This window comes from Maylandia zebra, linkage group LG18 (assembly GCF_041146795.1).
Source record: "Maylandia zebra isolate NMK-2024a linkage group LG18, Mzebra_GT3a, whole genome shotgun sequence".
NCBI lineage: Eukaryota > Metazoa > Chordata > Actinopteri > Cichliformes > Cichlidae > Maylandia > Maylandia zebra.
The window spans coordinates 21,445,928-21,473,606 of record NC_135184.1 but is presented as its reverse complement, the minus strand read 5'-3'; the positions used below and the strand labels follow the sequence as shown (position 1 = coordinate 21,473,606).

The window sequence follows — 27,679 nt, the reverse complement described above, 5'->3', positions numbered from 1 at the left end:
CTCACCTAAATCCAGGGTTCACCTCTTATCAGTCTGATAACTTGAGCAGTGCAGTAGGGCACAATGACATCACCAGCTGGAGAAAACACTGACAGCTGCGGAGACGCGACTGCTGAACCCGTAAACCACTTGGTTCGGGAAGAAGTGCGTTTAAGTTTAGAAGCTCAGACGTGATATGAGAGTCATAAATATTCTCAATATTTAGCGAAGGAAAAGGTTAATGAGAATGTAATTTAATCAAACACTGACATGCACAGCTAGCAGCGAGAAATCTGTGTCCCATTTTTAGAATACAAAAATAGCCACAGTTCAGCGCTCCAGTTCTCAAACTGTAGATAGAAAGAATGAGCGTGGTAATCATTTAAGTCGTTTATTAAGCAAAAACAAATTCCATGTGCTTCCTTTCCCCGTTTCACATGACTGTAAACTGAATATTTAACTTGAAAATGACAGTCTGGACTTGGAGTGGACTGGAATAGCGATTAGTATCTGTCTGATTTCTTTATACGCTCCAGTCACATGAAGGCTAGACCACAACGTCGATCACCAGGTGGTTTTTTCTTCTCCAAGCTGTCAGCTCGAGTGAGTCATCTCTCTTATCAGCAACTCTTAAGTTATTCAGCCTACAGAGGATTCAGCTGATATTCAACATTTAATATACTCACAGTTAGCGTGGGGGGTGCTAAAAATCACAGAAGGGTGAAAGTTGCAATATTCAAGATCAAAAAAATGAATCTTCAAATTTTGTAGCTTTGGTTTAGATTTCTGTATAGAAAAAAAAAAAGAAAAAGGGACTGAATCATTCTCCGGTGCTGCTGCTGACCTGCATGGTTCAGGTTAGTTGAAGTTTTGTGACGATACAAACTGGGTGTCTGCATGAGTCACCTGAACGCTGTGCGATCTGATCACGGTCCTCACCTTCATCAACAGCCTCCTTATCAGGGTCCAGAAGTCCATACAGGAAGTGCTGGGTGAGGTGACTGATTTTTGTTTTTTAACAGTTGAGTCAGAGAGAGCAATGTTTTTAGATTTCCTCTGGGTTTTAGGGATGAAAAATGTGTGCATTTAATTCAGTTCGTGCCCCAGTAAGCATTCCTCACCAGTCCGTGGCTTGCGTGTGGTCTAGTTTTCCTTTTTCTTGCTGTTGGATTGTCCCGCAGGAACAGGTTTCATAAAATAAGCAGGGTTTGTGTGGCAGCGCAGGGCCAGCAGCGCCGGTGCAGCAGCGAGCAGCGCATTGAGAGCGATAACAGGCAACCGTTTGTCTGCTGGGACTCGGTACGTGAAGGGAGTGCGGGAATGCAGAGATGCTCCGATATGGCACCACTGGGTCTGGAGGGAACAGCGAGTGAGGGGGAGGGAAGTCAACATGAAGCTTTCCATTTTTCCTTTTGTTTAAACAAATATTAATCACAGCACGAGATGAGAAAACTACAATTACCTGAGCCATGGCGCCGGCAACGAAGATGGTCCAGTCCAACATCCAGCTACATCCAGGTGTTTTCAGACCGTAGATGAAGACCGTTAGCAATGGCAGTGCATAGAATAAGTACACGAGCATCTAAAGGAATTGTGCACCAAACAGTTAAACAATAAACTACATATTATATTAGAGTTAACTCAGTTTCTGAGTCTTCGGTCTCCAGACTCACCATAACCCTGGGAAAGCCAACGGGGTCTTTGAGGTACGGCTCATACTGATAGATGTAGGTGAAACAGGTGTCCAGAGAACAGTCCAGCACTACCTGCAGCACAACACGAAGAGAGTTAAGACTGGAGCGCGAACAGAAGCGCAAGTACCGACACGCAGAAAAGGTCTTGTGATGTTTCACTTACAAAGCCTCTAAACACGGAGAAGGCCATGGATCCCAGTAACAGCAGTGAGAGAAGCAGGTCAATGGGTCGAAACAGCAGACTTTTCTTCTGCTCTGCAGCGATCTGCTCGACACAGAAATGTTCACAGTTGATGTTGGTGCTGTTCATTTTACACCGTACAGGTTATTTTCACACGGGCATCGGAAAACTGAACGTGTCTGGAGATTACCCAGCGGAGCTGCCTGTGAGAAGACAAATGTCTAACACAGTCAAACTGGATATTAAAACAGCTCTCAAACTGCCTGCTCCCCAGTGGGAAGCCTGTGTGATGTCCCACTGAGCTCACGTGGGAATAAAGAATGTAACTGTGTGGAAAATTCACAGCAAGCAAGAGGGTGTTACGTACCCTCCAGCACCTCCTGAACCTAACAGAGTTTTTCCAAGTACTAAAAATGCATTTCAGGTGGAATAAATATTATTGTGGGTACAAGTTAAAAAGGCCAACTGTGAAGAAATGTCCCCAAATGATTTTTCTGACACCATCTGGAGTTCATATGCAAAAACAACAATTTTCTTCTCCCAACTTACATACATACACACACTTTTTTAAAGTATAATTTAATGTCATTTGGATCCTGTTCTATTCAAATTTAAATCAGTCTGTCACTTATGTAGCACCAAATCACAACAACACTCCACTCAAGGTGCTTTATATTGTGAGGTAAAGACCCTAGAAACCCATGAACCATAACAGAGAGAAAACCCCAACAATCAGATGACATCACACGATCCACAAAGGTGCATATCAGGTTAACTGATGAGTCTCAGTTGGGTGTGAGCATGAGTGGGAATAGTCTGTCTCTGTGCTAGCCCTGTGTCCCAGTGTACCCTGCCTTTTGCCCTATGACAGCTGAGTTAGTCTCCAACCTTGAGCATGACTCCTAATTAGAAAGGTGGCTACAGAATTTTAAAGTTTAATGCACTACAATATGCACAGATATGTAAGCTGTAACCAGATTCTGGCTAGACTACTCTCGGAGTATATGGTGTATAATGAACACATCCTAAAAGCGAGAACTTTTTACCTTATCTGCTGTGATGACTTGCATCTCTCTGGGTCTGCTAAAGAGCAGCGAGGCTGCCCAGAAAGGTGCCAAAAAGAAGGGGATATTCCTCCAAAACGCTGGTCGAATGTTGGACCCATACTTGCCTGAACAAATGAGAACTTCATCAATACACGTGGTCACAAACAACTGCGCCGATCTGACCAGACTGTGTTCATGCTGCTCTCACCAATGACCACTCCTGGGATGTGAACGATCTGATGAGCGATGGAGGAGCCTGCCCACAGCAGGCCCAGGCTACGATACGACTTCCTGCACGACAGAAAGTCAGAGGTCTCACTAAAGCACAGACATGAGAGACTGTGACGGCAAAACCTACCCAGAGAACATGCGGTGGATGATAACGAGGAAGAGGATGAAGTGAACGATGCCCTCCCAGTAAGACATCATCAATGCATAGGCAGTGGTTAGATGAGGCTCACCCTGAAGGGAAAGAAACATCCAAACTTTAACATTTAAACTTATGAAGTAAAAAAAACCCCAAAACTGATCAGTCTTGGAGAGAAAAGCGAGAGGTTACCATTTTTATGTAGAAGCCCATGAAGCCAGAGATGAACCCATCCTGCTCTAAAGCATTGGTCAGACCCACCAGGCAGGTGAAGGAAAACTCTGCGAACACTGCAAACATAGAGAGAAAGAAAGAGAAATAACAACCGTCCACCTGGACTTTACTCATTTATATGAAAGCATGTGTTAGTGTGACTGTACCATAGAACAAAGGGTCCACTTTGGCCTTGTGCCGCACAGTGAGGAAGAGGAGGAGAAGCACAGACCCCAGGATGACCGCTCCCATCCCCAAGATAACCAGAGGTCTGAGGACGAGTTCAGACACAACAAAGTTATTCTGGAGAACATTAACCAGTAAATCAGGATCGACGTAGATAATTAATTCTCTCTAAGCTGCTTTATTATAAAACGACAAGTCTTTGTATAAAACTTAAACTTCATTTTGTGCTTTATAAAAATTAACTCAAGATCAGTGACGATCGACGAGACTTTAAAATGATCTAATTTTGCGAAATATCGCAGCTTTCGCCACAAAAGGAGGACGTTTAGATAGAGGGTTCAAAAAGATTAACATTTCTGTTACTTGATTATTTTCAAAGCTTTCTCGGCTCTTTAATTGCCAGTTTCTCTTTGGTGAAATTCAAAAGCTCGGAGCAGTGTGGGGATGTAACACTGATTGATTAACGCTCATTATCGTGGGCGATATAGCCTTACACTCCGTTAATTTAGATTTAGGCCTACGTTTTAAGACTTTATAACGGATCTCTTAAGTTCACAGCATTAGATTTTCCAGCCTTGGTGAATCTTTTTTTTCTCCTCTGGGTAAACACGCCCTTTTCCCTTCAGGCTGTGGGCCGCTTCATAAGCCTAATATCGGCGGCTTTACCATGCCTCCACACAACAGGCCGAGATTAGATTGAAATGATCCGACTACACACACACTTACTCCTGAAGCGCTGGGATGTTGTTCATTGTGTATAAAACTCCAGGTGCCAGAAGAGAAAGGAGAAAAACGCTGATTTCCGTCGGTGGCCTCATTCTTGTAAACGTGTTGTTTGGTCTCTATGGTGAACCTTAAAAATGTTCCACATAAAAAAGAAATCTGTCCCTCCTAAGCACGTTTCAGAGCTGTGCACCGAGTCATGTTAAAGCAGCGCCCTCTGCGCTGCCGCTGAACGCAGGAGATGATTTAAAGCAGCGTCACGTTGCCTTTTGATCTGTGATGAAACCTTCAGCGCCAATAAGCCTGCAGCTGTCCTGCAGGTGTCAAAGTTCACCTCGGGCAGGAGGCACCTCTAATGAGAGAACATTTAAAGGGAGAGTAATGCAAAGTTCAGATAACGGACCGCTGAATCGCCCATCATGCGCAAATATCGCTCTTTTCCTTCACGTTTTTCATTAAATTCTCTGATCTGTCATTAAATGCGTCTTTTAAAACATTCACTCAGTCTTTGTACAGACTGCCACCTGGTGGAGGACGATTCCCCATGTCAGTGTTTCACATAGCTTCTGTTTCTTTGTAAAGCACTGCCTCATAAAGCTCATTGTGAAGAATGCCTACACCTGCGTTACACAACACCATCTCATGGATGAACAAGGGTGGGTAAAGCAGGTCTACATCCAGCGCACCCTTATCTTCTGTAACAAAGCTGCTGAAGAGGATTATGCTGCTGTTGCCTCAGAAACTTAGTCACCAGTGGAAAGAGAGCACAGAGAGGGGTGGGGAGTCCACGCAGAGAGTAGAAACAGACAGGCAGGCGATACTACTGCTACAACCCTTCACACACACACACACAGCACCAGCTTTTTCTTTCTTTCTTTCTTTTTTTTAGGCTGACACAGATTTTTTCTAAAACCTGCCACCATGTGGCACCCTTTGATTATCGGCATCATGACAGTGAACACCTCTCTAACCGTCTTCTACTGGGCCTTCATCCTGGGCGATGCTTACCACAAGTGGCTGATGGAGCCAGAAGACAAGCCCAAGAAGGTGGTCACCCCAGCTTGAGGGAGCCAGTATGGATCTACCTGAATGAGTGACTGGATGTTATTTGCTTAGGAATACTCTGCTCAGCTAGTAGTGCTTACAGTGAATTTCTGCTTCTTTTTTTATGTATTCATTTTTTTTTTTAACTGGAAAAGCCTTGGATTCCTGTTTTGAACTGAAAAAATAACCTAAAGCAATCTGCAAGTTGATGAGAAGAATCATTCTTACAGGTAAAGTGTCAATTTATCTTAATATTTATTTCGCATCATTTTATTGTGTTTTAGCTACATTTGTTGCTTGCAGTGTGAATCAACACACACACACACACACACTTCACACACCATCCGCAGGCAACAGGTCCTTCAGGTGACACTAAATGAACCGTTTAAGCTTTCTGCTGACTCGGTGAAAAGGTTTTGTTGGTGACAGTGGCATGAGTCAAGCAAATCCTGTTAGGATTACTAAACTACTAAACACCACCTCTAAACTGGCACAGTTGGTGTTACTTTCGTAACAGCTTCATCCTGAGACACATTCAGAAACCCTCGTCTCATCTCTCGTTTGCATCTCTCCTGAAAGCTTATTTTTCACTCTTCCTCCTTTTCCTTTTTCTCTCTATTTTATTTTATTTTTTACATCTCTCCACAACATGTCGCACGTCTTCTACTGGGGTATGCACCCAGTCTCTTGGTTCATTCTTTTCGCCAATATAGCCGTAACGGTCATTGAATGGAAGTTTCTTGCCTCTCAGTTTTACAAACTTAACTGGAAAAAGGAAGAACAACAAGCCAATGCCTAAAATCCTGGTGGAAACCACATCCACATCCTGATGCTGCACTGAGAATATTTGTGAGGATAAAAATATCTCTCTCCATATATATATATATATATATATATCACCTGTTTACCTGCCCACATGTACAGAAAAAACAAGATTGTGTAGCTTTAGGCTTGTTATGAAAGGGCAGCCACTATGCAACGCTAACCTTATGCTGTGTTTTTGTGGTTATTTCCAGAGCTGCTTCTGTACAGTTCACCCCAGAATTCAAAAACAAAAAACCAGAGGAATCGTCTCAACTCTTTGCTGCAGGCAAGTTCATTTTCTTTCCCTGTGACACTCCAATGCAGTGCTGTCTTCCATGTCATCTGTGCCATTTTCTCATCTTTTGTCATATGAATGGAGCTGCTCTCTGGCTCTTTATCATTTTTACAAGAGTCATTTATAAAGAAAAATACGTTAAGATGTGCACCTTTTCTACCTGCAATGATATCATGCTCTGTTAGGGAGCAAGAACTCATTCATGAAAGCATTGTTTCATGTTAGTGAATTATGTGACATGTCACAAGTGCCAAATTGTGTATAAGATCATTTGAAAGTATCTATAAAGTGATGCCAGTCTGGACCTGAGTGAAAGTGGGTTCACTGTAATATACATATCATATCTTTATGCAAGGGGGACCATAAGCCTCTTTGGCATATTACTGTCCACCTCTCCTCGCTCATATCTCTAATCCCCACAGATGGAAAGCTGATATTGCTCTATGACAGACTCAATCCTATTAACTCCGTCTGTCCTACATTCACTTCTCCTCTGTCTCGCTCTCCTGGACCGAAGACCCTCTGTGCAAAAGATGAGAATGAGGAATTCTGGGATTCAAGTCTAGACCAAAGATTAGAAGAATTGGCACATGGGTAGTATCAGGCTTTACTTGTCAGCTGAACTACATTTCTGTAGAGCCATTTTGTGACAGGGAGCTGTCACTGCTGAGAAACAGTACTCTCAGTTTCAAACCATCCGCACATTTCCACCTGTCACTCATCCTTCCGACACCCAGAAGATGTTGAAAATGTTCTAATGCTTAGTTTGTTTCCCTCCTCCGCCTCCTCTTCCTCCTCCCTGGTGCACCTGTATCACCTGTTCTCCAAACATTCACAGTGCAGGAGTGAAGGAGCGCAGATCTGCAACAAGACAATAAATCTGTCATCACCCAAAGAAACAGCCCCGAAGCTTCAACGCTTTCTGTGAGCTGACAAAACCATAAAAAGAGTTTCAAAAACCGGCCAAGACAAAACATGAACCGGCAACCAAATGTGTCCCTGAACGCCTCAGGAGGAGCTCTGATTTCAAACTTCACACAGTCTGCGTTTGAGCTCCCGCAACTCCTCCAGCTGTCTAGAAGGAAGGAGGAGGAGGAGGAGGTGTATTTTGTGGACTACATCCCCCCTGCGAGAGATGCTATAACTCTCCCACCCAATGTAGTCTATGTAATAGTTGGGGTGGTGGTGATCATAGTGGCCACCTACGCCATAGTGGGACACCTCATTGATGACCTGTTGCATGACCTGGCAGGTAACCCCAGGTGGACACATCCTGAACTGATGCCACCGTGTCCACTCTGGCATCTGTGTTTGTGGTGTCCTTTCTGTCCCTGAGCTCTCGTGAATCAACTTTTGATCTTTTCCTTGTTTTGACGACAGTTTCCTTCATGTTCACCCTCTGGTTTGTGGATAGGATAACCTTCCCAGTGGTGTCTGTTATTCTTTTAAGGTGAATGTCAACAGCTGATCAAATGGCTGCTAAAAAAAGCCATCTTAAGGGGGCGGTCAATGTTCAATTTGTGCAATTCCACAAAGTTCCTGCTTTGGCTATTTAATAACCCCCCAAAAGAAACAGCATCCTCTATGCTGCAGTTTGTCATGCATGACATGACAACTGAAGTGAATCTAAACCCGGTGCAATGCCCCTTTAAAAGATACACAGAGAAGACATAAAAATAAATCATTTTAATTCATTTCCAACATGTTTCCTCTTACAGACTGGATATTTGGCCCCAAACCAGTGGAGGATGATTCAGAGGGAGGGGATGCAGAAATAGAGGAAGAGAGGCGACTCAGCGTTTCCAGCAAGCTGTTGGAGAAAGATGAGATCAGAATGGAGGAAGAAAAAGAAGGCCAGCTGCCTGGTTTCCACCAGGGAGACGCAGGCCGCTGTCGTCCATCCACCCCTCCGCTGAGAAGCGCCATTGCTTCGTCATACCCTGGAGAAAAAAGGATTTCCACACATAGCGTGACCTTCGCCTGCCCCGTGGCCCCTTACGTCACTTCCCTTTGAGTTTTTTCATCACAGCAGTTTTTATTACGTCTTAATCACAGTGCAGTGATCAGTGATGTCCTCGCTGTAGTGATGCAGAGGCTGAGGCACTCTTGTTTTATGCTGGTGTTATAGTTAGCATGCAAAAAATGTACAAGAAAATGTTGTTAGTAAGCACGATCCATACTGTCAGTCTGTTTCTACTGCACCATGCTGAAATTCGCTGTCCAGCTGCTCGTGGTAAAAACTGTAAACAAATTAAGTTTCAAGTAAAAATATCAGTTATGTTAATAACTTAACTTTACATCTAAAAATGTTCATTGGAAACACACTGTGTCCAGTTCGTCCACAAGGCTAGACAGAAAGTGTTGTGAAATTGCAAAATCAAAAAGACCTGTCATGTTACATGTGCTTGTAATGTGTTTCTAAAGAAAACGTACATCACTTCTCCTGGTGTTGGACTAAGCTTCTCCCCAATAAACAACTCAATAATACACGCTCGTTCCTCCTGTCTTGTCTGCTTTCATTAATCCATCTTACCTTCTCCTAATACCTGCTTGTGCCCAGGGTGATGACCTTGTTTATAAATGCAGAGGATTATTGCACTTGAGCATATTAAATACAGCTGAGTGATGTAAGATAGATAGATAGATTTCTACAGAGAGAAAAACAGGAATCTTGTTCACATGAGATACAGCTTTGCATTTATTTTAAATCTTACTTTAGCAGTCATTAGTCATAAGGCTGATCAGCTGTGAATTAGAGGATCTTCACAGCTTCCTTGATTCATGCAAAGAGTTTCATTCACGATTTCCTGAATTTTGAGTAATTTTGCTGTTGTTACAATGCTGACATTGGAGAATGTGATATTTCCTCCTGATCTCTTTGTATTTTGCACAGAACGTTCTGTGCGATTAAATCTTTGTGCCGGCTTCTTAATACAGCGATGACCCACAGATATTAACTGGACTCGCAGGCTGACAGCAGAGGCAGCCAGACTGCAATGGACAGCTTAAACGTTCGTCACAAAGAGGAAGATGGCACAGTGTTATTTGAGTCATATATCCCTCCTTCTCGGGATGCTATCCACCTGCCCACCTACGTCCTCTACTTGCTCATAGCCGTCTTCATCGTGTTTTCGGTTCTCTACGCCATCACGGGCCACCTCATCAAAGACCTCATCCATGACTGTGCAGGTTTGTTACTGTACCGCTAGCTTTTTAAAGACCAGAATAATCAAACCACAAGCTACTGGCAGCGCTTCTCTGTGACATCTGTCTCCTACCCTCTCTTTCTGTACTCAAGACTGGCTGTTTGGGGAGCAGCCTGCAGAAGTGGTGGTGAACTACTGTGAGGCCAAGGATAAGTTCATGGCAGACTGGTCCCCACAAACCAGCCCTGAAGTAGAGGCAATGGCCCGGGAAGAGGAGAACAAGGTGATTGACAGAGACTTTATGAAATCCCCTGCCATCTGGATCATCTCTACAGAACCACAAGGGGCAAAAACAGGACCCCGGGTGGTCTTTGGGAAAAGGACTTGAACCCATCAGAGACTTGCTGTCGTTACAGACCTTCTGTATGTGATGTGAATGTATAAATATCTAGATGGATGATGAAGGTAAAGAACCATTTCTGTGTGAGGCTCAAAATAGATTATTAGATTTAATTTCAATATTTTGCAAAATAAGATTAAAAAGTAAGATTAAAGATTTTAGTATAAGCCTTCGTGTGGATTTTTTTTAAATATAAATGTTTTGTGGAACATGTGCATGTAGCACTGATCTATCATGTGGAGTAGTAAACAAGTATCTTGTGAAAATAGTTCTGAAAAGTCAAGCCATGAAAGTAATGGTACAATTACACTCTTCTCAATAATAATGATGATTTGTCTGTTAACAATAATTATCATTATTATTATTTTTAGGTAGCCTCAGTTGGTCTGCTGCTGAATTTATTTATTAATTATTTATGTTTGTGTTTATATTCAGCTTTTTCACGTTTGGATAAGGTGCAACTTCGTAACTACTGTATAGAAATGTACACCGCACAAAAAGGACAAGGCAGCTAATTTGGCAGCAGACATTTCTAAACAGAATATAATGCTGCACAGTAAACAGGACCACCCCACTTGCATTTGAGATGCAATGGTAAGCGAGAAAAGCACCTCCTGTGGTGAGATGCATGGCACTGCACGCTGAGACAGTGACGTGGTCTAATGTTATTCCAAACTCGCAGTTTCTCATTAAGTTTCTTCATTTAAATGTGAATTTTTGTGTATAATGGCTGAAGGCTTCAGCGGTCCTATAAGGACATCTAGTGTCTGCTGTAGTCATTACAGCTGAATATTATTTCAAACTGGAAAACCTCTGGAAATAAGGTAACTCATTTAAAAAAAAGAGAGAGAGAGAAAATATGACAATGATCTTCAGAATCTTTGATTTCAACAATTAATATTTTATATCTTAAAAATGTGGTAGGTAGTTGCACTTTATTCTACATTTCTCCTTTACTTTCATGTATTTATTTATTTGAGAAAGCTCTAAACTCACTCCACACGCTTTAGAGTTTTCAGACCTTTTCACAAACGTATTCTACATTTCATAGACTATTTAGTTTCTCATAAGTCTAAAGATCAGTCGTAGATTTCAATGCAAAATCAATCAGTAAATAAATAAATAAAAGCTTTTCCAGTTGTCTGTAAATTCTCTGTGTTCCTCTTTTATGAGACTCTCAGTTCCCTGCTATAGGGATCAATGATCAATTTGAAGCTTGGCTGCACTGCTGTAGGTCACAACCAGTTTTAATGTGTCAGCACACAAAGATCCACCGAGCACTAAAGAAGCCCAACCTCAGTCCAGGAGAGGGCGCTGTGGTAGAAACAGCCCTGTAAACTGCGTGCTGCCACGTGGAACTTGATGGCTGATAGAGGTGGGGTGTTCTTCTAAGTGACATGGGAAGAGGCTCCTGATGAGGCAGTAAACATTAACCATCTTTACTCTCATTTTTGTTCCCCTATCAGCTGAAATTAGAGAGCATTTGCCCTTCAGCCTGGAGCTGTCTCCATCTCTTTCTGTCCCGATCATTTTTGAGAGCAAATTAGCTCCACATTAGTTCCGTGACTCCTAACAAGATTACCAAAGCTACATCCGCTCCTCACATCCACTCGCAAACAATGCCACAATCTCATTAACTCTGTCCCCCCCCTAATCCCTTCACCCTTTCAGAGCGCCCCTCCACCACCATTCTCCTTAAACAGATAAAAGTGTGGCCAGTCTCTGCAGCTGTGTGGAACAAGTCTAAATTTGCTTTCTCACTCAGGTTGAACTAAAAAAAACAAACAAAAACAAAACCCCAACAATCTTATAATAAGCCGTAAAAACAGAGCTATAATCAGTCCCAGCAGACTTGAAAGCATCCTGAAATCATTTTACTGAAAATAACTGAGTCACTGTGATGAGATTATTGGTTCTGGGATTAATATAATCTGAAGGTTACAGTATGGTTAGTCTATAATTTAGGATTCTGATCTGGAAATCATTTGAATCTCTAACATTTATTTCATGCGTTCCTGGAAAATACATTTGAGATGGAAAAGGCCTGCGCTATTAAATCTGATATATTACATCAGATAAGTGAGTGAAAGTAAACTCACTTCCAGCCCATCAGTAATAAGAAATCATATCCATCACTTGCTGTTCCAAAACGACTTCGCATCAGAACCAAAAAAGCTGTTTTATTGCTATTTATAATTTCAAATATCTACTGGTTTCACCATTGTTCTCCAGAGTTTATTATTCGTATGACTGCATGACAAAGAGCAGGACTATAGCATAATTAATATTTAACACAACTACTGAGCAACAGTTTTGCTTTGAAAACAGGGAAACCTGCAATTTCCAATTAAATCAGAAATGTAGGCTACACATTACTGCTAAAGAAGGCAACCCAACCCTGTGGTGTCTATATCTTTAAAAGAGTGGGTATATTCCTGCCCCCAGCTGCTCTCCTGGAGGGCTGAATCAACATTAGTGGCACTCTCTTGTGTGGGCTCGTAGCATCCTTTGCTTTTCATTTTCAGGGCGCGCATCCTCTCTCTCTCTCTCTCTCTCACACACACACACACACACACACACACACACACGCACACACACACCCTCCAAACCTGAGCGGTGCGCGATGCCTCGGCCGCTGCGGATAGCGTGCTCCTGTGTGGATGTGGCTCATGTACTCCAAACAAAAATGAGTGATGTACGGCTGATTTGAACGCAGCGATGCTTTCCGGCATGGATGCCCGTTAAATGACGGAATAGCCTTTATGGAGTGGAGCTCATCGTCGCCGGAGCAAGTCTGGGGAGAGTCAGAGAGGTGAGGTGGCTGATTGTGTGCGGGGGGACACCGCAGCGGAAGACGGATGCTTATTTGGCATTTTTAACAAAAACACGACTCCGGCGATACAAACCGCGGTTTCAATCAGAGCACTGACTGCTGCTACAGTCAGGCCATTTCAGTTATTTTCTCTCACTTGATGTGCACCCATCATCCATCCTGGATAAAAGGCCGTCTTTCTCTCCTCACAGGGCTACTCACACACAGTAGCCGCGGATCGGAGAATAAAGCTATCGGGGGTGATGCAAATGTCTCTCTGTGATTGCGCATGTGTGCATTTATCCTTACACAGCTACATTTGTAAAAGGGTTTCTGATGGAAGATGCCATTAAAGACGCGGTGTTTCTGACCTACTTTGCAGGAATAAACATAAACTGCATGCACCAACTAGGCTGCTTAAAGGGCTCATCGGTGCAGGTGGGCAGTAGGGCCTTGGAGGCGCTCAATGCAGCTGTCCTAGAAGTGATAACTAAGGCTGAATTCCTTCATGTACGCCCACCAAGTGCTTAAGAGATGAAAGCTTGACTTTCATTAATAAGGGATGGTTTTTGATAACCACTCATCACATAGCTCAAATTCTCCATGGTGACCACACCATCTGACCTATATCTGCATTAAGGGAACAGTTGTGTAAGACAGTTGTGATTTGGATGCGCTGTTTACCAAAATACTACAGCATGTATACCATTTGTCCACCTGGTGAACTTTTAAAACCCTTTGGCATGCATACAGCTGTCTTTACATTTACTGACCCAGCAGCTGTCAGGGGCATTCCCCATGAAGTGGGGGAGCACTGATGGGGCAGTAGCAGTTGGCCTAATGTTGGGCATATTTGTCTGTATACTGTTTGGGTGTTGACCCAGACTGTCTGCATCTTACTGCCGTTATTTCTAACCTTAGGGGTGACTGTAAAGGCAAACACCCCCTCCGTTAGTTGGTAGTGAAGCCCAGTTGAACTTTGACCCCGTGGCTCCTCTCTTATCTCTTCTCTCCCCTGCTGAGACTCCAATACAGAGGTGCAAATGACATCATGCTGTTATACTGAAAGGGCTTTTAGTGGCTTTTAAATTTCAGGAAGAGCTCTTTGTTTTTAAGGGCACGCAGTAAAACGGAGAGACCATTACTTGGCTGTTTTGTGTTGGAATGGATCTACTTGTGCAGGTTTTCACTCACTCTTGTCTTGTCTGTTTATGTTCATTCAGTGCTGACTTTGCTTTTTTTTTGCCATTTCTTTCACAGTACTCAAGATCCTTCATCTAAGATCACAGGTCACATGACAGGTGTGTATCCCCCCCCCCCCCCCCTCCTACACATAACTTAATATTTCCATGAGTTTTCAGGTTTTTTGAACGCACCTTTTCCCCTTGTTTAGATTTGTGCAGTGATGAAACAGACAACTCTCCCCCTCTCCAGCTTCACACGCTCAAGCAGTTCGAACAGGTGAGAGCTTTTATTTTTAGATATCATGGAGTTTGATGTGAGGGACACTTCTTCATCCCCATGATGCTGCATTTGAATGAATTATGTGCCAGATGAATACATGCTTCATGCTGCCATCTAGTGGCTTCATGGACTCACAGAAAAAAAAAAAGATAAAGTCAGAGATCAGTATTGAGGAAATAAGGATAGTCTAACCCAGGAATTCACGCACATACTCCAACCATCTGGAGAGCATGTTTTAAAAATACCGTACTGAAAAGGAGAGCACCTGCGAGTGGAGAAATGTGGATGGAAAACACCCAGAACTCTCCTGGTATTTTAAAAATCTGCCTCTGGCTACTGCATGGCCCACTTTAGGTTCCCAGTGTCTGCTGCACTATTGCTGGGCATTGTAGCAGTCACATTAGAAGAGAGTATATTAAGTATTCCTTTTAATGTCTGGCAGGGTGCTGTTCAGAGCACTCACAATATCACTGACACAAACTCCAAGCCAAAGTCATAATTAGCATTTTAATGTTTTCTGCAGTTTTAAAAAAAGACATTACAAATAAAATGTTATTTGCAAATGAATGTTCCCTTGCCTACACAGTTAGGTCCATAAACTGCATTTTTTGTAAGTTTTCCCTCTGTACTGACATGGATAAGCAGAAGAAAATAGATATGGATTGTTTTTAATACTTGGATGCAGTCAATGACTGTCTGAAGTCTAAAACCCATGGACATCACCATATGTTGTATTTCTTCCCTGGAGATGCTCTGCTAGATGTTTACCGCTGCCATTGTCAGTTGCTGCTTGTTTGTGGGTCTTTCTGCCTTCGGCTTGTACTGAATAGCCATAAAAGCATGCTCTGTACAGTTGAGATCAGGTCACTGGCTTATCCATTGATGAATATCCCATTTCTGTGCCTTGAGAATCTGTGTAGCTTTGGGTCATTACCCTTTTGAACTATGAAGCACTGTTTGATCAGTGTTGCAGCATTTGTCTAAATCTGAGCAGAGAGTAAGAATATACAGGCTGATGATTTGGTCACTCCTAATGTTTTTTCACGGTTTCTCTGAGAGGCTTATTTTGGTGTTTAGTCTAATCTGATGTCCTTTAGGGGCTCATATTTAAAATGACAGTGAAAAGCTATAAAATACAAATTCAGCACTGAATCAATTTCAGATATTACGTTCGATTCATTTGCCATGAAATAACAAGGGAAGTGGCCATGAAACTGCTTGTGAGTCAAGTGTCCAATTAGTTTTGAGCCTCTGAAAATGGGCAGTTGTGTATAAAATGGTAGCATTTCCTAAAGAGTTGTTACATACTGATTTAAAATTGATTTAAAAAGCGCTGTGGTGGGGTACAGAGGCAAAACTACAAAGCATGTTTGTTTTCCAACAAATTATGGCCCTAATTGTACATGTAGAACTCATTTATTTTTGCTATAATGCTATAATATTCATATGTGATTTCCCGATGCATTACTAAAGTGAAAACTGATAATAAAGAGGGGATGAATTGCAGTATATGTTTTTCTGTCACCTTACACAAGCACAGAAAAATCGCACCCTTTTTAATGAGATAGATGGACAGTTTTGCCATGCTTACGTTTCTACAGGGATTTCATTTAAAAACAAACAAACAGCAACAACAACAACAACAACCTGAAACTAAAAAACCCATCCAGGCCACATTACTGTCAGAACTGTTGAAGCAACACATCAATTAAATTTAACCTGTTTAGTCGGTTAAAAGATCTCAAAAAGCAGCAAATCACACCACGATCTAAGAAAACAACTGAGAAACAACGTCACTGACATATATCGGTGTGGACAGGGTTACAAAACCATTTCTAAAGCTTTGGGACTCCGTTGAACTACAGTGAGAGATATTGTCCACAAATAGAGAAAACTTGGCCGACCACCTTCCCAGGAATAGTTGGCCTACAAAAATTACTCCAAGAGCACGTCAACATCAGAAATCATCTTGATGATCCCCAAAACTTTTGGAAAAATATTCTTTGGACTGACGAGACAAAAGTTGAACTTTTTGGAAGTTTTGAGTCCTGTTAAAGCTGCATAAAACTAAAGAGCATTTCACAGAAAGAAAATCATACCAGCATTCAAACATGGATGTGTTAGTGTGATGGTTGGGGGCTGCTTTGCTGCTTCAGGACCTGGATGACTTGCTGTAATTGATGCAACTATGAATCGCCTCTCTACCAGAAAATCCTAAAGGAGACTGTATGGGCCACCAGGTCATGCCCTGAAGCTCAAGCACACTTGGGTTATGCAGCAGGACAATGATCTGCAACACACCAGCCAGTCCACCTCTAAATGGCATAGAAATAATCAGATGAAGTTTTTGAAGGGACCTAGTAAAAGTCTCGACTTAAATAAGATTGAGATCCTTTGGCATGACCTTAAACAGACTGTTCATGCTGGAAAACCCTCTATTGTGGCTGAATTAAAAGAATTCTGCAAGTAAGAGTGGGGCTAAAATTCCTCCACAGTATTGTGAAAGACTCATTGTCAGGTATCACAAACACTTGATTGCAATTGTTGTTGCACAACTAGTTTATTAGGGTTGGGGAGCGATTACTTTTGGATAGGATACCTTGGGTACGTTTGGATAGCTTAATTAAAACTTGTATTTTGTATTTATTCAGGATATCTTTGTCTAATACTGAAATTTGTTTGATGATCTGAAACATTTAAGTGTGACAAATATGCCAAAAACTATGAAAGCAGAAAGGGGGGGAATACTTTTCCACAGCACTGCACATGCCTCCATATGCATGCTACTGCAAAGTCTTGCCCTAGAAGACAACAAATCATCACAGGGAACCCATAATGTTTAACTGTTAGTGCATGGTCTCACAGAAAATATGAAATGATATCAATTCAGTGAAAGTAAAATCAGACAAAAATCATCGGTATTTAAAAGAAATGGGAGAAAATTCATGTCCAGCAACACAAATTATTTCATTAAACCTTGTGACTGTTTCTGAACTGCATGTTAGAGCAATCATTTGCTCTTTTTTACTTTTTATTTGGGGTGTCAGTGCAAATAATACAGTATATCGCTCATTTGCAATGTACCCAATAATAACATCAGCAACCTAAATTCTTCTACTACTATATTCAATTAAAGAGACTGTTATAGACCAAGAAACGGATCCCCAGGTTCTCCACAGTATATGACATCTCCGTGCTTGTCTCTAAAAATGTGTGTTTTTGGACATGCACTTTATAAGAATAAAACCTGCTGGAGGAGCTGATAAGCCCAGTTAAAATGGGATCAGGGACCAAACAGTCACGAGAGCTGAGGTAATTTCTGAGAGAGCGTGGCCGGCACATTTACACCAAACAGCACTTCAAACAACACAGTGCAGAGTTATACATACACATCATAAATCCAATTTATTTCTCTTTGATGAAGAGTGGACACGTGTGTGATTATTTATGAGGATGCGACTATGTTGTGTGCAGAGTTTAAATGTAGAGGTAGATGATGTCATCCCTGATGTCACGTGGAGACTCTGCTTGGCGCCCAGCCTATCTTTGCTCTGAATTATTTAGCAACAGCATGTAACCTGACACTATAATGGACACACTCACTGAAAGCATCATGAACTAAAAATGATCTAATTGTCCTGTCTGTGTCTCTGTATTATCCAATCTTTTCACACTTGGTTTCAGCTTATGTTTGTATTGTTAGGATATGTAGAACCCGTTTTTCCTTTTTCACTCTTGAGTTCAATTCTTTCAGTTTGCTAGTTTCTCTGAGGGACATTCAGGGATTCTCCACAGTGAGATTGAGGACAGCTACCTATTAATAGCACTGTGGCTCACTGCTCCCAGGTTTCCTATTTCTTTAACTTCTTTCCACTCACCTGCCTGTTTCACTCCCACCAGTGTCTCTCAACTTCATTCCCAGAGCTGATTGTGTAGCTATCACAGGCTATGGTAAAATCAGGGTGGGCTAATCCATCTTCAACATCATTATTAGTGTAAGAGGAGAAAAAAAATGACAGCAAGGTTCCAAAAGATGCAAAACAACATTAGCATCGACACATACTCATATGTGTTGCTTCCAGTCAGCCATATGTCCCATATTTGCTTTTCCTGTAGCTCACTAAAAGAGCTTTAGAAAGAGCTATTTAGCTAATTATTGTTAAACGGCTTTAGCTGTTTGCTAACTTTGTTTGCACTTTAGTGCTGAAAGCAAGAATGGATTTTTCTGTGGTTTTCTTTATCTGAAATATCTCCTGCTTCTGCCACAAACTGACATTTCTGTCAAAACCATAAATAAAAAATACATTTTCTAATAATGCAAGAGGCTAAAAGAGCTACTGCTACTGCTAATTTTCCCAACTGGCTTCTACATTTAACTCACCGTGAATGTTTAGGTTAAGACAATCTGTACCCTGAGTAAGATATTGAAGATGATATTTATATACTATTTTTAAGAAAAGGAGCTTCAGAAAACCCCCAGAATGGGATATGACAGGTACTAATTTGGTTGTGAAAGTTTAGTTACTTAAACTATAGCAAAGCTAAATAAAAAATAAAGCAGGTGTTATAGAAAAATTGTCATATCCCAAGTTCAGCAGTGGTGGATTTTGACAGTGGTTTGAATCCATACAGAAAAACAATGCAGACAAAAAGAAAAGATCAGAAAGTGCCTCACATCTCACCCCCCCCCCCCCCTTTTTTTTTTACAGAGGTGTGAGATTTCCTTTCATATCACAAGTAACTGTGAGTCTTTTTGACTCCCTCCTCCCCTCCTCTCCCTTTCCTCCCATCTCCCGTGGCAGTCTGGGATTCCAGACATGTCTCCCCCCAGTAAGATAAGCTCCTGTCCCCTTCCTGTGCAGACCACAACACACCATGGAGCTCGCACGGCTGCATCTCTGACCGCCGGGCTGCAGAGTAGCCCTCTGCACTGCAAACGCCCCTGAAAACCTCAGCGCGCGCGTGTGTGTGTGTGCATGTATGTGTGAGTGTGTTAGATTTAGTATGTGTGAGTGATTTTGTAGATTGTGTCCTTATGGCCTGTTAGATGCAAGAATGACACTTTGTAAATATTCTTTTTTTTTTTTGAGGAAGGCATATCTGTCAGTTCCTGGACTCTAACAAAAGGGCATGCTTAAGAGCTGCTGTACTTTGAAATGGACTCCTTTTCTCCATGACATGGAGAAGTCGAGGACAGCTATTCATTTCTGATCTATGATGGACATCATGTCAAGCAGTGTGGATGCACTTTGACAGTCATGTCTAACGGTTACCGTACTTTATCACAGCACCTGAATGACCTGAAGAAGGAGAACTTCAGCCTCAAGCTCCGAATCTACTTCCTGGAGGAGAGGATCCAGCAGAAGTATGAGGAGAGCAGTGAAGATGTCTACCGCACGGTGAGTGGGACAGCTCTCTAATTATTAGGAAAGTAGTGGCAAACTACTTGACTTTTGGTGATAGCTGATTTTGTGTTTACAGTTAATTAAATGAATTTATTCATTTATCAGTCACATGTGGTGACTGTCATAAACCATTGCTTTACTGAGACATGTTTGTTGATCCAGCTGTCACACTGGTTTGGTTGAGGTGATGGGACTTTACCAAGTGCGTGTTACAAGACATGGCTGTCCTGTGAAACACTAACCTCCAACTACCTCTTTTTGTAGTATTTTTAATGCAGTACATGTTTCTGGCTGGTTTGGCTGGCTTCTCTTTTCCTATCCGGGGTGCTTCATACTGGCATTTGGGGTTTTGTGCCCATTGTTTGATTCACAGCACAGAAACACTCAGACACATCCAAGGCTGCATAAACATGTAGAACAACACCACAATGTCAGAAAATAGCTTATAATAAAAATCAAATGACTCCTGTCATGAAAAAATATTTATTGGTTGTGTGTGAGCTGTAAGTAAAATGTTGAACCTTATTACTTTTTATTACAACTCAAAATGAAAGAGTAGCACAAACGTTATCAAAAGAGATATTAAATTGACATTGAAGCTCTAGTTGTGTCAGTAATAATACTAACAATAACTTGTTTTATACAGCGGTTTTCATGACAACCTGAATCTGGATACCTTATTTTATTTTGCAAATACATTTGCATTTGTAGATACTGTAAAGGTTTATGTTTTATATGGATACATTGTAGATCTTATAAGATTTGTCTTATACTGTAATTTAGTTATGTAAGTAACACATTTAACATTATATCATAAAAAATGCGTATTTTATCTATAGTTAATTCTTGTAATTACATTGCTTGTAATGGCATTCATGTTTAAATCCGAGTAGGGCTGGGCCATATCATACCTTTCACGGTAATACCGGTATAATGTTGGGCAACGATAAGAAAATGAAATATCATGATAGAATATGGGTAAAATGTGCATGTGCAGTGCCTTTCTTTTCATACGCACATGGCGGAAAAAGCATGGCGGCAATGAGAAGGGCGAAAGGATCGTTGAATGAAACGGATGAACCAGACTTAGTTTGTAAAAATGCTGCAACTTCAGTGGTGTGGAACTGGTTTAGCTTTCGGCTGTCAGATACACAACAAAGCACTATTTTTGGTAGAGCATGCTAGCGGGCCGTCGTTATTACCGTGTTTTTTGAAAAATACGGCACACTTAAAATCAGTCCTTTGATTTTTATGAAAATCGACAGTGCCCCTTATAATCCCGTGTGCCTTATGTATGAATTCTGGTTGTTTTTACTGACCTCGAAATGATTTTATGTGGTACACGGCGCTCAAAAATCTGTCAAATGTTTTAGTACGACTTTGCTAAGCTACAAACCTGCACCGCTTGATGGATTGTCGGAGCGTTGCGGCTATCGTAGGCAGGCACGTACGTACTGTGCTTCAACATAATATTACCGTATTGTGTGTGTATAACCTCTTTTTAAGTTTTGTGGATATTATACATGGTTGTGCTGAGGATATGTCGGCCACTTTCCACTGGAAATGCCTTTTGGTTAAACTCTCAGCAAGGAATTTGCATTTGCACTGTTAAATTTTTATATAACTTTAATGCACATAAAAAAGCTGCTTGTTTAAGTGAAAATACATTGATCTTTGGGTTTTTTTGCACTAATAAAGTTGTGGAGTTGTAAAGTATTTTGTCTAGTGGCAGTTATATCGTTATCGCAAATTTTCAAATGTATATCGTGATAAATATTTTGGGGCATATTGCCCTGCTCTAAATCAGAGTATAAGATGTAAAACACATGCTTAAATTTTTTTCTATTTGTCTTCCATTTGGATGCTCATATTGCATCTCATATTTATTTTCTCTGAACTGATTTGAAGTGCAGCAAAACAATATGCCTTATACATTAATTAAAATAATTGGTGCTTGGAGCATTTATTTAGAAACTTGGTAAAGCTTTTGTCCTGGAAGTAGTATTTTAGATACGTGAATTGATTCGAAACTTGAAAATGTCAATTTAGATTTACATTTGCAGTGATTGCGTAGATTGCATAGCCATAATTTTATGCAAGAGCCTGAATTTTGCAAGGATCTAGCTGATTTTAATAGAAGCAAAAAAACCCCCAAAACAACCCCCAAACAAATCAATTAAATTAAATTTAAAAAAATCAGCCAACAGTATATCTTCAGATATTCTCGAAATATGGACTATGTTAAAGTAAAAGGATGGAGTCATAGTATTCACACTTTCTAGAGATGTTGTTCAGATTGCTTTAACTGTATTTTCATGATCCCTGGCTTGATTAATAAAATATTAACACGACAGCACCAGTATTATGTAATACTCCAACAGACTAGGTTATTGAAGTCTGTTAGGATTCTGTGCTGCTTTAAGGGGAGAACATCTCTGGAAATGGTTTTAAAGTTGGTTTTGTCCCAAGCAAAACATTTTTTATACAGAGTGAAACTGTGAGAGCACAAAATAAAAGATACAGTCCACAACTAGTTAAAATATATATAGTAGGAAGGGATCCAGACAGCACATCCTCCACCAAAAACCCATAACCAGTTGTGCAGTTTTAAAGATCGTGCTCCACCTTTGAAATGTATTTACATGTAGTTTTAGTTTAATCTTGACAAACAGACACAAGGGTAGCTAGAATCATAAAGCTAAATATAGCATCAGAAAAGTATGGTTAGAGTGTTGGTACTGCAGGTCACCTGTTACAGTGTCATAGTTGGAGTAATGAATGCTTGGCTTTAAATCAGTGCTAGAATCAATAATTAATTTTAAGATCGTCAAAATATACAGAATATATTAAAATATTAGATTTTTAAATAGATTCATTGATCGACAGTGAGAATTCTCTGCTTATCTGAGCAAAGCAAGAAACTCACAGATGTAATAATTAGTTGCAGATCTAAAGACAATGGTCTTTCTCATAGAGTCTCTATGAGGATGCTGTTTCTGTGAACATGCTGCTTTGCTCTGCTTCTAAATGTGTTTTCTGCGTCCATCTCTGCATGCAAAGTGTGCACCTACAGTAAGGTGACCCAGTTCAGCTGTTGTCTGTTTGCAAAAGCCAGCCGGCGTCTCTTCATCACTTTCGTTCTCCCCTGGTTCTAATTCCTTTTTGATCACCACCGACTCTTTGATATGAGAAATTAATGGCTGCTTAATCCAGCCAAACAAGACCTGAGCGTTGGTCCTCTTATCCTCCGCTATTACTGCATACCAGCAGTGATTGGGTAAACTCGATCCCATGTTGTACAGACATGCAGCTGGAGTTTAATCCGTGTGCCTCACAGGCCCCACTCTGTGTGACTAAAGGCTAATCAGTCAAAGCACTTTTTATTTGAAGACTAAATCTTTGTTCTGTGGATGCTATCCGACCTGAGCTGCTCGTGTTGAATATCATGACAGAGTGATAATGTTCCCATCTTTCCTCCGAAGCATCTCTGTGTAATACAGTACAGGCTGGCGTGTTAGTCCTGGGTACATAGTGATCTCTCTGAGAGCCCAAGAATCTCTATTTATAGAGCCGGCTTCAGTGCACTGATGTATTTATCACATGTGTCATCGTAACACGTGCTTGTATGTTTCACTTTCAGTCACATCTTAAACATATTTGAGAAACATAGTGTAGTATAAATATGTAATAATGTGTTTAATTGTTTCTTCAAATGTTCAGTTTTAGAGTCCTTACTATTTTATATGGTAAAGTTGAGAAAAAAAGCGTTTTGTGCTGGATGGATGGATGAGTTTAAAGAAGCCAGAAAACCCTAAATATTTACCATTGTTTGAGAGAGCCAGGTCAGCTCTGTCAACAGAACAGCTAGCAGCACAGCATTCCCACAGAGAGGTACCTATAAACCTGTACATCACAGCCTGTAAAATAGCTTAGCACCATGTAACTGTCCCAAGTACATGATGGGTACACGATTACAATAATTAGTAGGAAAACATGGCAATATACTACAAATATACACAGCATTTCACAGTATAATATCACAAGCAGCCAGGATCTACAAACCTAATTCCAAAAAAAGTATTTTCTGAAAAAAATAAATAAAAACAAAATGCAACTTTTTTCAAATCTCATAAACTCATATTTTATTTGCAATAGGATGTAAAAAAAACAACAACAAAAAACAAATCGAATGCGTAAAGTGAAAAATTTAGCATCTTTATGAAACATATTAGCTCGTTTTAGTTGGGTCTGTGTCATCCTCTCTTCTTTTAACACCAGTCTGTAATCCGTCAGGGAACTGAGAAGACCAGCTGTCAGACGTTTGGATAGGAACATTGTCCTGTGATAGTCTGTTATAGGATTCTAGTTTCTCAACTGGACTGCAGGAAAGTCAGTTCAGCACCTGGAATCTTCTCCTTTGAAGCCATGCTGTTGTAATAGATGTGGTATCCAGTTTGTCTTGCTGAAATATGCAAGGCCTTCCCGAAAAAGACTTTGTCTGGATGGGAGTTCATGCGATCTAAACCTTTATAAAGATGCACGCTTTTGAATTCAGCACTGACACCAAGCCAGACGGTCCCTCTCCTCTTCAGTCCAGAGGATGCAGCATCCATTTTTTTTCCAAAACAGAATTTTTGGGAAACAGAACAGTTTTCCTCCCATTAGCAGATGTCTGCCCATCCCTGGTTTCTTCCTGTTAAAAGGGAGATTTTCTTTCCTACTGTTGCCAGTGCTTGCTCAAAGGGGGTCGTTTGATTGTTGGGGTTTTCTCGGTGTTATTAAAGGATCTCTACTTTAAAATATAAACTGCCTTGATGCAAGCATTTCTGGATCATGTTGACATGTGGCTTCTTCTTTGCATGATAGAGCTTTAACCAGCACTGTGGATGACACGGTGAACTGTGTTCACAGAAACTGATTTTGGAAAGTGTTCCTGAGTCTATGCAGTGATTTCCATGGCAGAATCATTTGTGTTTTTAATGCATGTCCTGACTAAAGGCCCAAAATCACAGGTATCCAGTACTGGTTTTTGACCTCGTCCTTTGCGCACAGAGATTTCTCCAGATTCTCAGAATTGTTTGATTATATATTTTTCACAGATTGATGAACCTCTGTCCATCTTTACTTCTGAGAAACTCAGTCTTCTATACCACCACATACTTTTTTTGAAAAAAAGTTGCTGCCGTCAAACTCAATTATCTGATATTTTTCATAGTAAAATGTTGCACTTTAAACACGTTACATTTTTTTTTATCTTCTATTGTAAAGAAAATATGGGCTTAAAAATTTAGATATCATTGCATTTTGTTTTTATTTATATTTTACAGAGATTTGCAAATTTACTGGGTGGTAAAAACGTAGGTGGGTTTATAAGGTACATGTTAAAATTTGGATTTTAAAACATTTATTTCTATAGTTTTCATCAAGCTATTTGCACTGTGATGTCAAATATGTTCTTAAAATCCACAAAGATGTCCAGAGTCTTTAGTCTGGAAAAGTGTGGAACTTGGGGAAGTTATTGAAGGACCCTTAAAATTAGAATAGAATACAATAGCATAAAATAGAATACCCCTTTATTGTCATTGTACATCTACATTGAAATTATGGATTTCTAAAGAAATTACTCATCTAAAAAGCTGTTGTCAGTATAATTAATGTTATCGATACTACCAAACCATGTAAATCTTTGGTATCAGTTAAAACAGGATGAGCAGGATAATAATTCCAAGAATTGAAGCTGATGTGATAGCACATCACTATTAGCTGATCACTCCCCATGATACAGGTGTGTTCAATTTCTGTGTGGTGAGCCTGTCAAGGTTCGAAGTGCAGCCATCCCCCTACCCTTAGTTAAAAGTGGATGTGTTGCTGAGGGCCGTCAGGCCAGGAGAGGCCAAAGTAGCAGGTGCACGATGATGGGTGGCTATATATAGAGCTCTTTGCGAGACAGTTCCTGTAAACCATGTTGTTGTCTCATGCACACGCACACACAAACACAAACATGCACACACACGGGAATACATGTTTGCTATTATCAGAGTCTTTAGACAGGCTTCATATCATCAGGAATCTGGAACCCATTTATCACATATTTATTGCATATGTTAAAGCTGCTGTTGCATGACTTAGTGACATAAGTTGAAAAGGATTGTTTATCATAAGACATTACGCTGAACAATGGCAAATCTAAAAGGTATATCTACAGTCTTTATAGTTTTATTTTAAAACTTAAACATAGAAATATAGAAAACCCAGCTTGTTGTAGAGGTTTTTTTTAAGATAGTCATGGATTTGTTTAAATTAAACAAACTTCACTCTTAAAAAAAACACTCTTTCTTTTGTTATTTTTTTCTGTTGATATGATACACTGAACATTGAAGTCATTTAGTCCACACAGTATTTCTGCCTCTGTGGGGTCATTATTGTCACTGTCAATGGTTCTGCGCATTAGTTTCTTCATAAATCAGTTATTCATTTCCTTTATATTTCAGAAACAATGAAAAATTATTCATCACACTTTCCTGCAGTCCAGGTTTATTTCATCAATTGTCTTCAGGCTACTGCATAGGCAGTATAAAAGATAGATGTAGTGACATCATCCACTGGTTTCTGAAGTTTTGAGATGAGCGTTTCCACTGTCGCCAACTTGGTTTCAAAAAACTGGATTCAGTAGGGATTGATTGAATTCATTTTGCATTTAAAATGACCGAAAAGTCCATGAACTCATGAGTAAAGTGTTTTACAGAAGTCAGCTCAGAAACCTGTTTTCCCAAAGACTTCCAATGGCCTGGAGGCCCTCTTAAGGCTTTTTGTCAATTTTCGACCAACATTTCATTGAGTTGACCTTGAAGACTTTGATGTAACCCAAATTTTCATAGATTGTTAACATGATCTGACTCTACACAACTACAAAGTTTGAACATTTCATTGAAATATTTTTGAGCTACTGTGTTTACAGACAGAATGACCCCGCACATGACGTCCAGGGCCGAGGTAATAATTGTTATTTTAGATATTCAATCAGTTTTCTTTTGATCAGTAATTTGATAGTCAACTAATATTTGCAGCTCTACAGCTGCAGAGCCCTGCGGATTTAAGCACTCATAGTTCATGAATATTGGTTAGTTTCAGGGTGATTGATTTTTTTTTTGTTAGTAGTTCTGGATACTCTTAACAGGAGAGCTCTCTAACAGCAAAGAGGAAAAGGTCAACACACGTGCTTGAAGGCGGAATAAAACTGAACATTTAAATTGCTCAGTACCGACCACTGAGAGCTGCATTTGTTCAGCCTGCAACGGACAGACAGAGACAGACAGATAATCTGTCCTCTCTGGCTTTGCTGAGGTCAGAATGGAAAGAACGATCCCCACGATTAAATTGTCAGTCCTCTAACACTGTGTGAGAGCTCCGATTGGCACCTAAAATGTCCCCTGTGGACCTCAGCAGGTAAACAAACTGTGGAGTTCAGCTTTTGGCCACAGCGAGCGAGTATCTGAGCTGCTCTGAATTCTCCAGCTCTAAATATACCAGCCGTGACAGTTCGGTCAGATGCTCCGCACTGATGACACACAACACCCATGAAGCCTTGATTCACTCAGCAGAGACGGGGCAATTACAGCCTGAGATGTAGTGGTTAAGGACACTGAACAAGGACCAAGACAAATGAGTGCTAAATATGTGACAGAGATTTACACAAACATCAAATCAAAAGCAGAGAGAGTGATGAAAACTTAAAAGCTTTTCCACATTTTATCATATACATATATATCCATTCTGCACAAAAGGATCAGCCATATTTATTGCCTAATTTATTGTCTAACCACCTGTCATTTGTGAACTCAGAAAGTTTTGCATTTTGGCTGTAGCCATTTTCTTTGGATCATAAAGTGACCATCTTTGGACCAGAGTGTGCTAAAGCTA

General features: G+C 40.6%; 3 protein-coding genes across 6 annotated transcripts in view; 2 read left to right on the top strand and 1 right to left on the bottom strand.

Moving 5' to 3' along the window:
• Positions 1-356: 356 nt before the first annotated feature.
• On the bottom strand, positions 357-4,798 carry tm6sf2a (transmembrane 6 superfamily member 2a). 3 transcript variants are annotated; one of them, XR_190964.6, is made up of 11 exons: positions 4,393-4,768; positions 3,648-3,751; positions 3,460-3,557; positions 3,259-3,362; positions 3,109-3,191; positions 2,901-3,025; positions 1,837-1,938; positions 1,653-1,745; positions 1,442-1,561; positions 919-1,332; positions 357-765 (listed from the first exon to the last, which is right to left on the bottom strand). XR_190964.6 is itself a non-coding variant. In XM_004542538.6 (10 exons), the coding sequence occupies exons 1-10, from the start codon at positions 4,482-4,484 to the stop codon at positions 1,097-1,099; spliced, it is 1,083 nt and encodes a 360-aa protein (XP_004542595.2). In that variant the 5' UTR covers positions 4,485-4,798; the 3' UTR covers positions 357-1,096. The 3 variants fall into 3 exon arrangements, 2 of the variants coding, with proteins under 2 accessions (XP_004542595.2, XP_004542594.2); XM_004542538.6 differs by having other exon boundaries at positions 357-1,332; positions 1,442-1,487; positions 4,393-4,798; XM_004542537.6 differs by having other exon boundaries at positions 357-1,332.
• A 266-nt stretch (positions 4,799-5,064) lies between these two features.
• Positions 5,065-10,239, top strand: LOC143413692 (uncharacterized). Of its 2 annotated transcripts, none has more exons than XM_076877040.1 (4): positions 5,065-5,663; positions 6,450-6,523; positions 8,251-9,721; positions 9,831-10,239. In XM_076877040.1, the coding sequence occupies exons 3-4, from the start codon at positions 9,529-9,531 to the stop codon at positions 10,064-10,066; spliced, it is 429 nt and encodes a 142-aa protein (XP_076733155.1). In that variant the 5' UTR covers positions 5,065-5,663; positions 6,450-6,523; positions 8,251-9,528; the 3' UTR covers positions 10,067-10,239. The 2 variants fall into 2 exon arrangements, with proteins under 2 accessions (XP_076733155.1, XP_076733156.1); XM_076877041.1 differs by lacking the exon at positions 5,065-5,663 and adding an exon at positions 5,919-6,282.
• Positions 10,240-12,655: 2,416 nt separating this feature from the next.
• The window catches only part of LOC101464089 (myomegalin), an 85,936-nt gene continuing 70,912 nt past the window's right edge, over positions 12,656-27,679 (top strand). The window contains exons 1-4 of the mRNA XM_024805933.2: positions 12,656-12,890; positions 14,151-14,191; positions 14,284-14,351; positions 19,643-19,753. Of these exons, the coding sequence (XP_024661701.1) occupies positions 12,841-12,890; positions 14,151-14,191; positions 14,284-14,351; positions 19,643-19,753 (270 nt within the window). The 5' untranslated portion in view covers positions 12,656-12,840. The remainder of the gene's footprint in view (positions 12,891-14,150; positions 14,192-14,283; positions 14,352-19,642; positions 19,754-27,679) is intronic.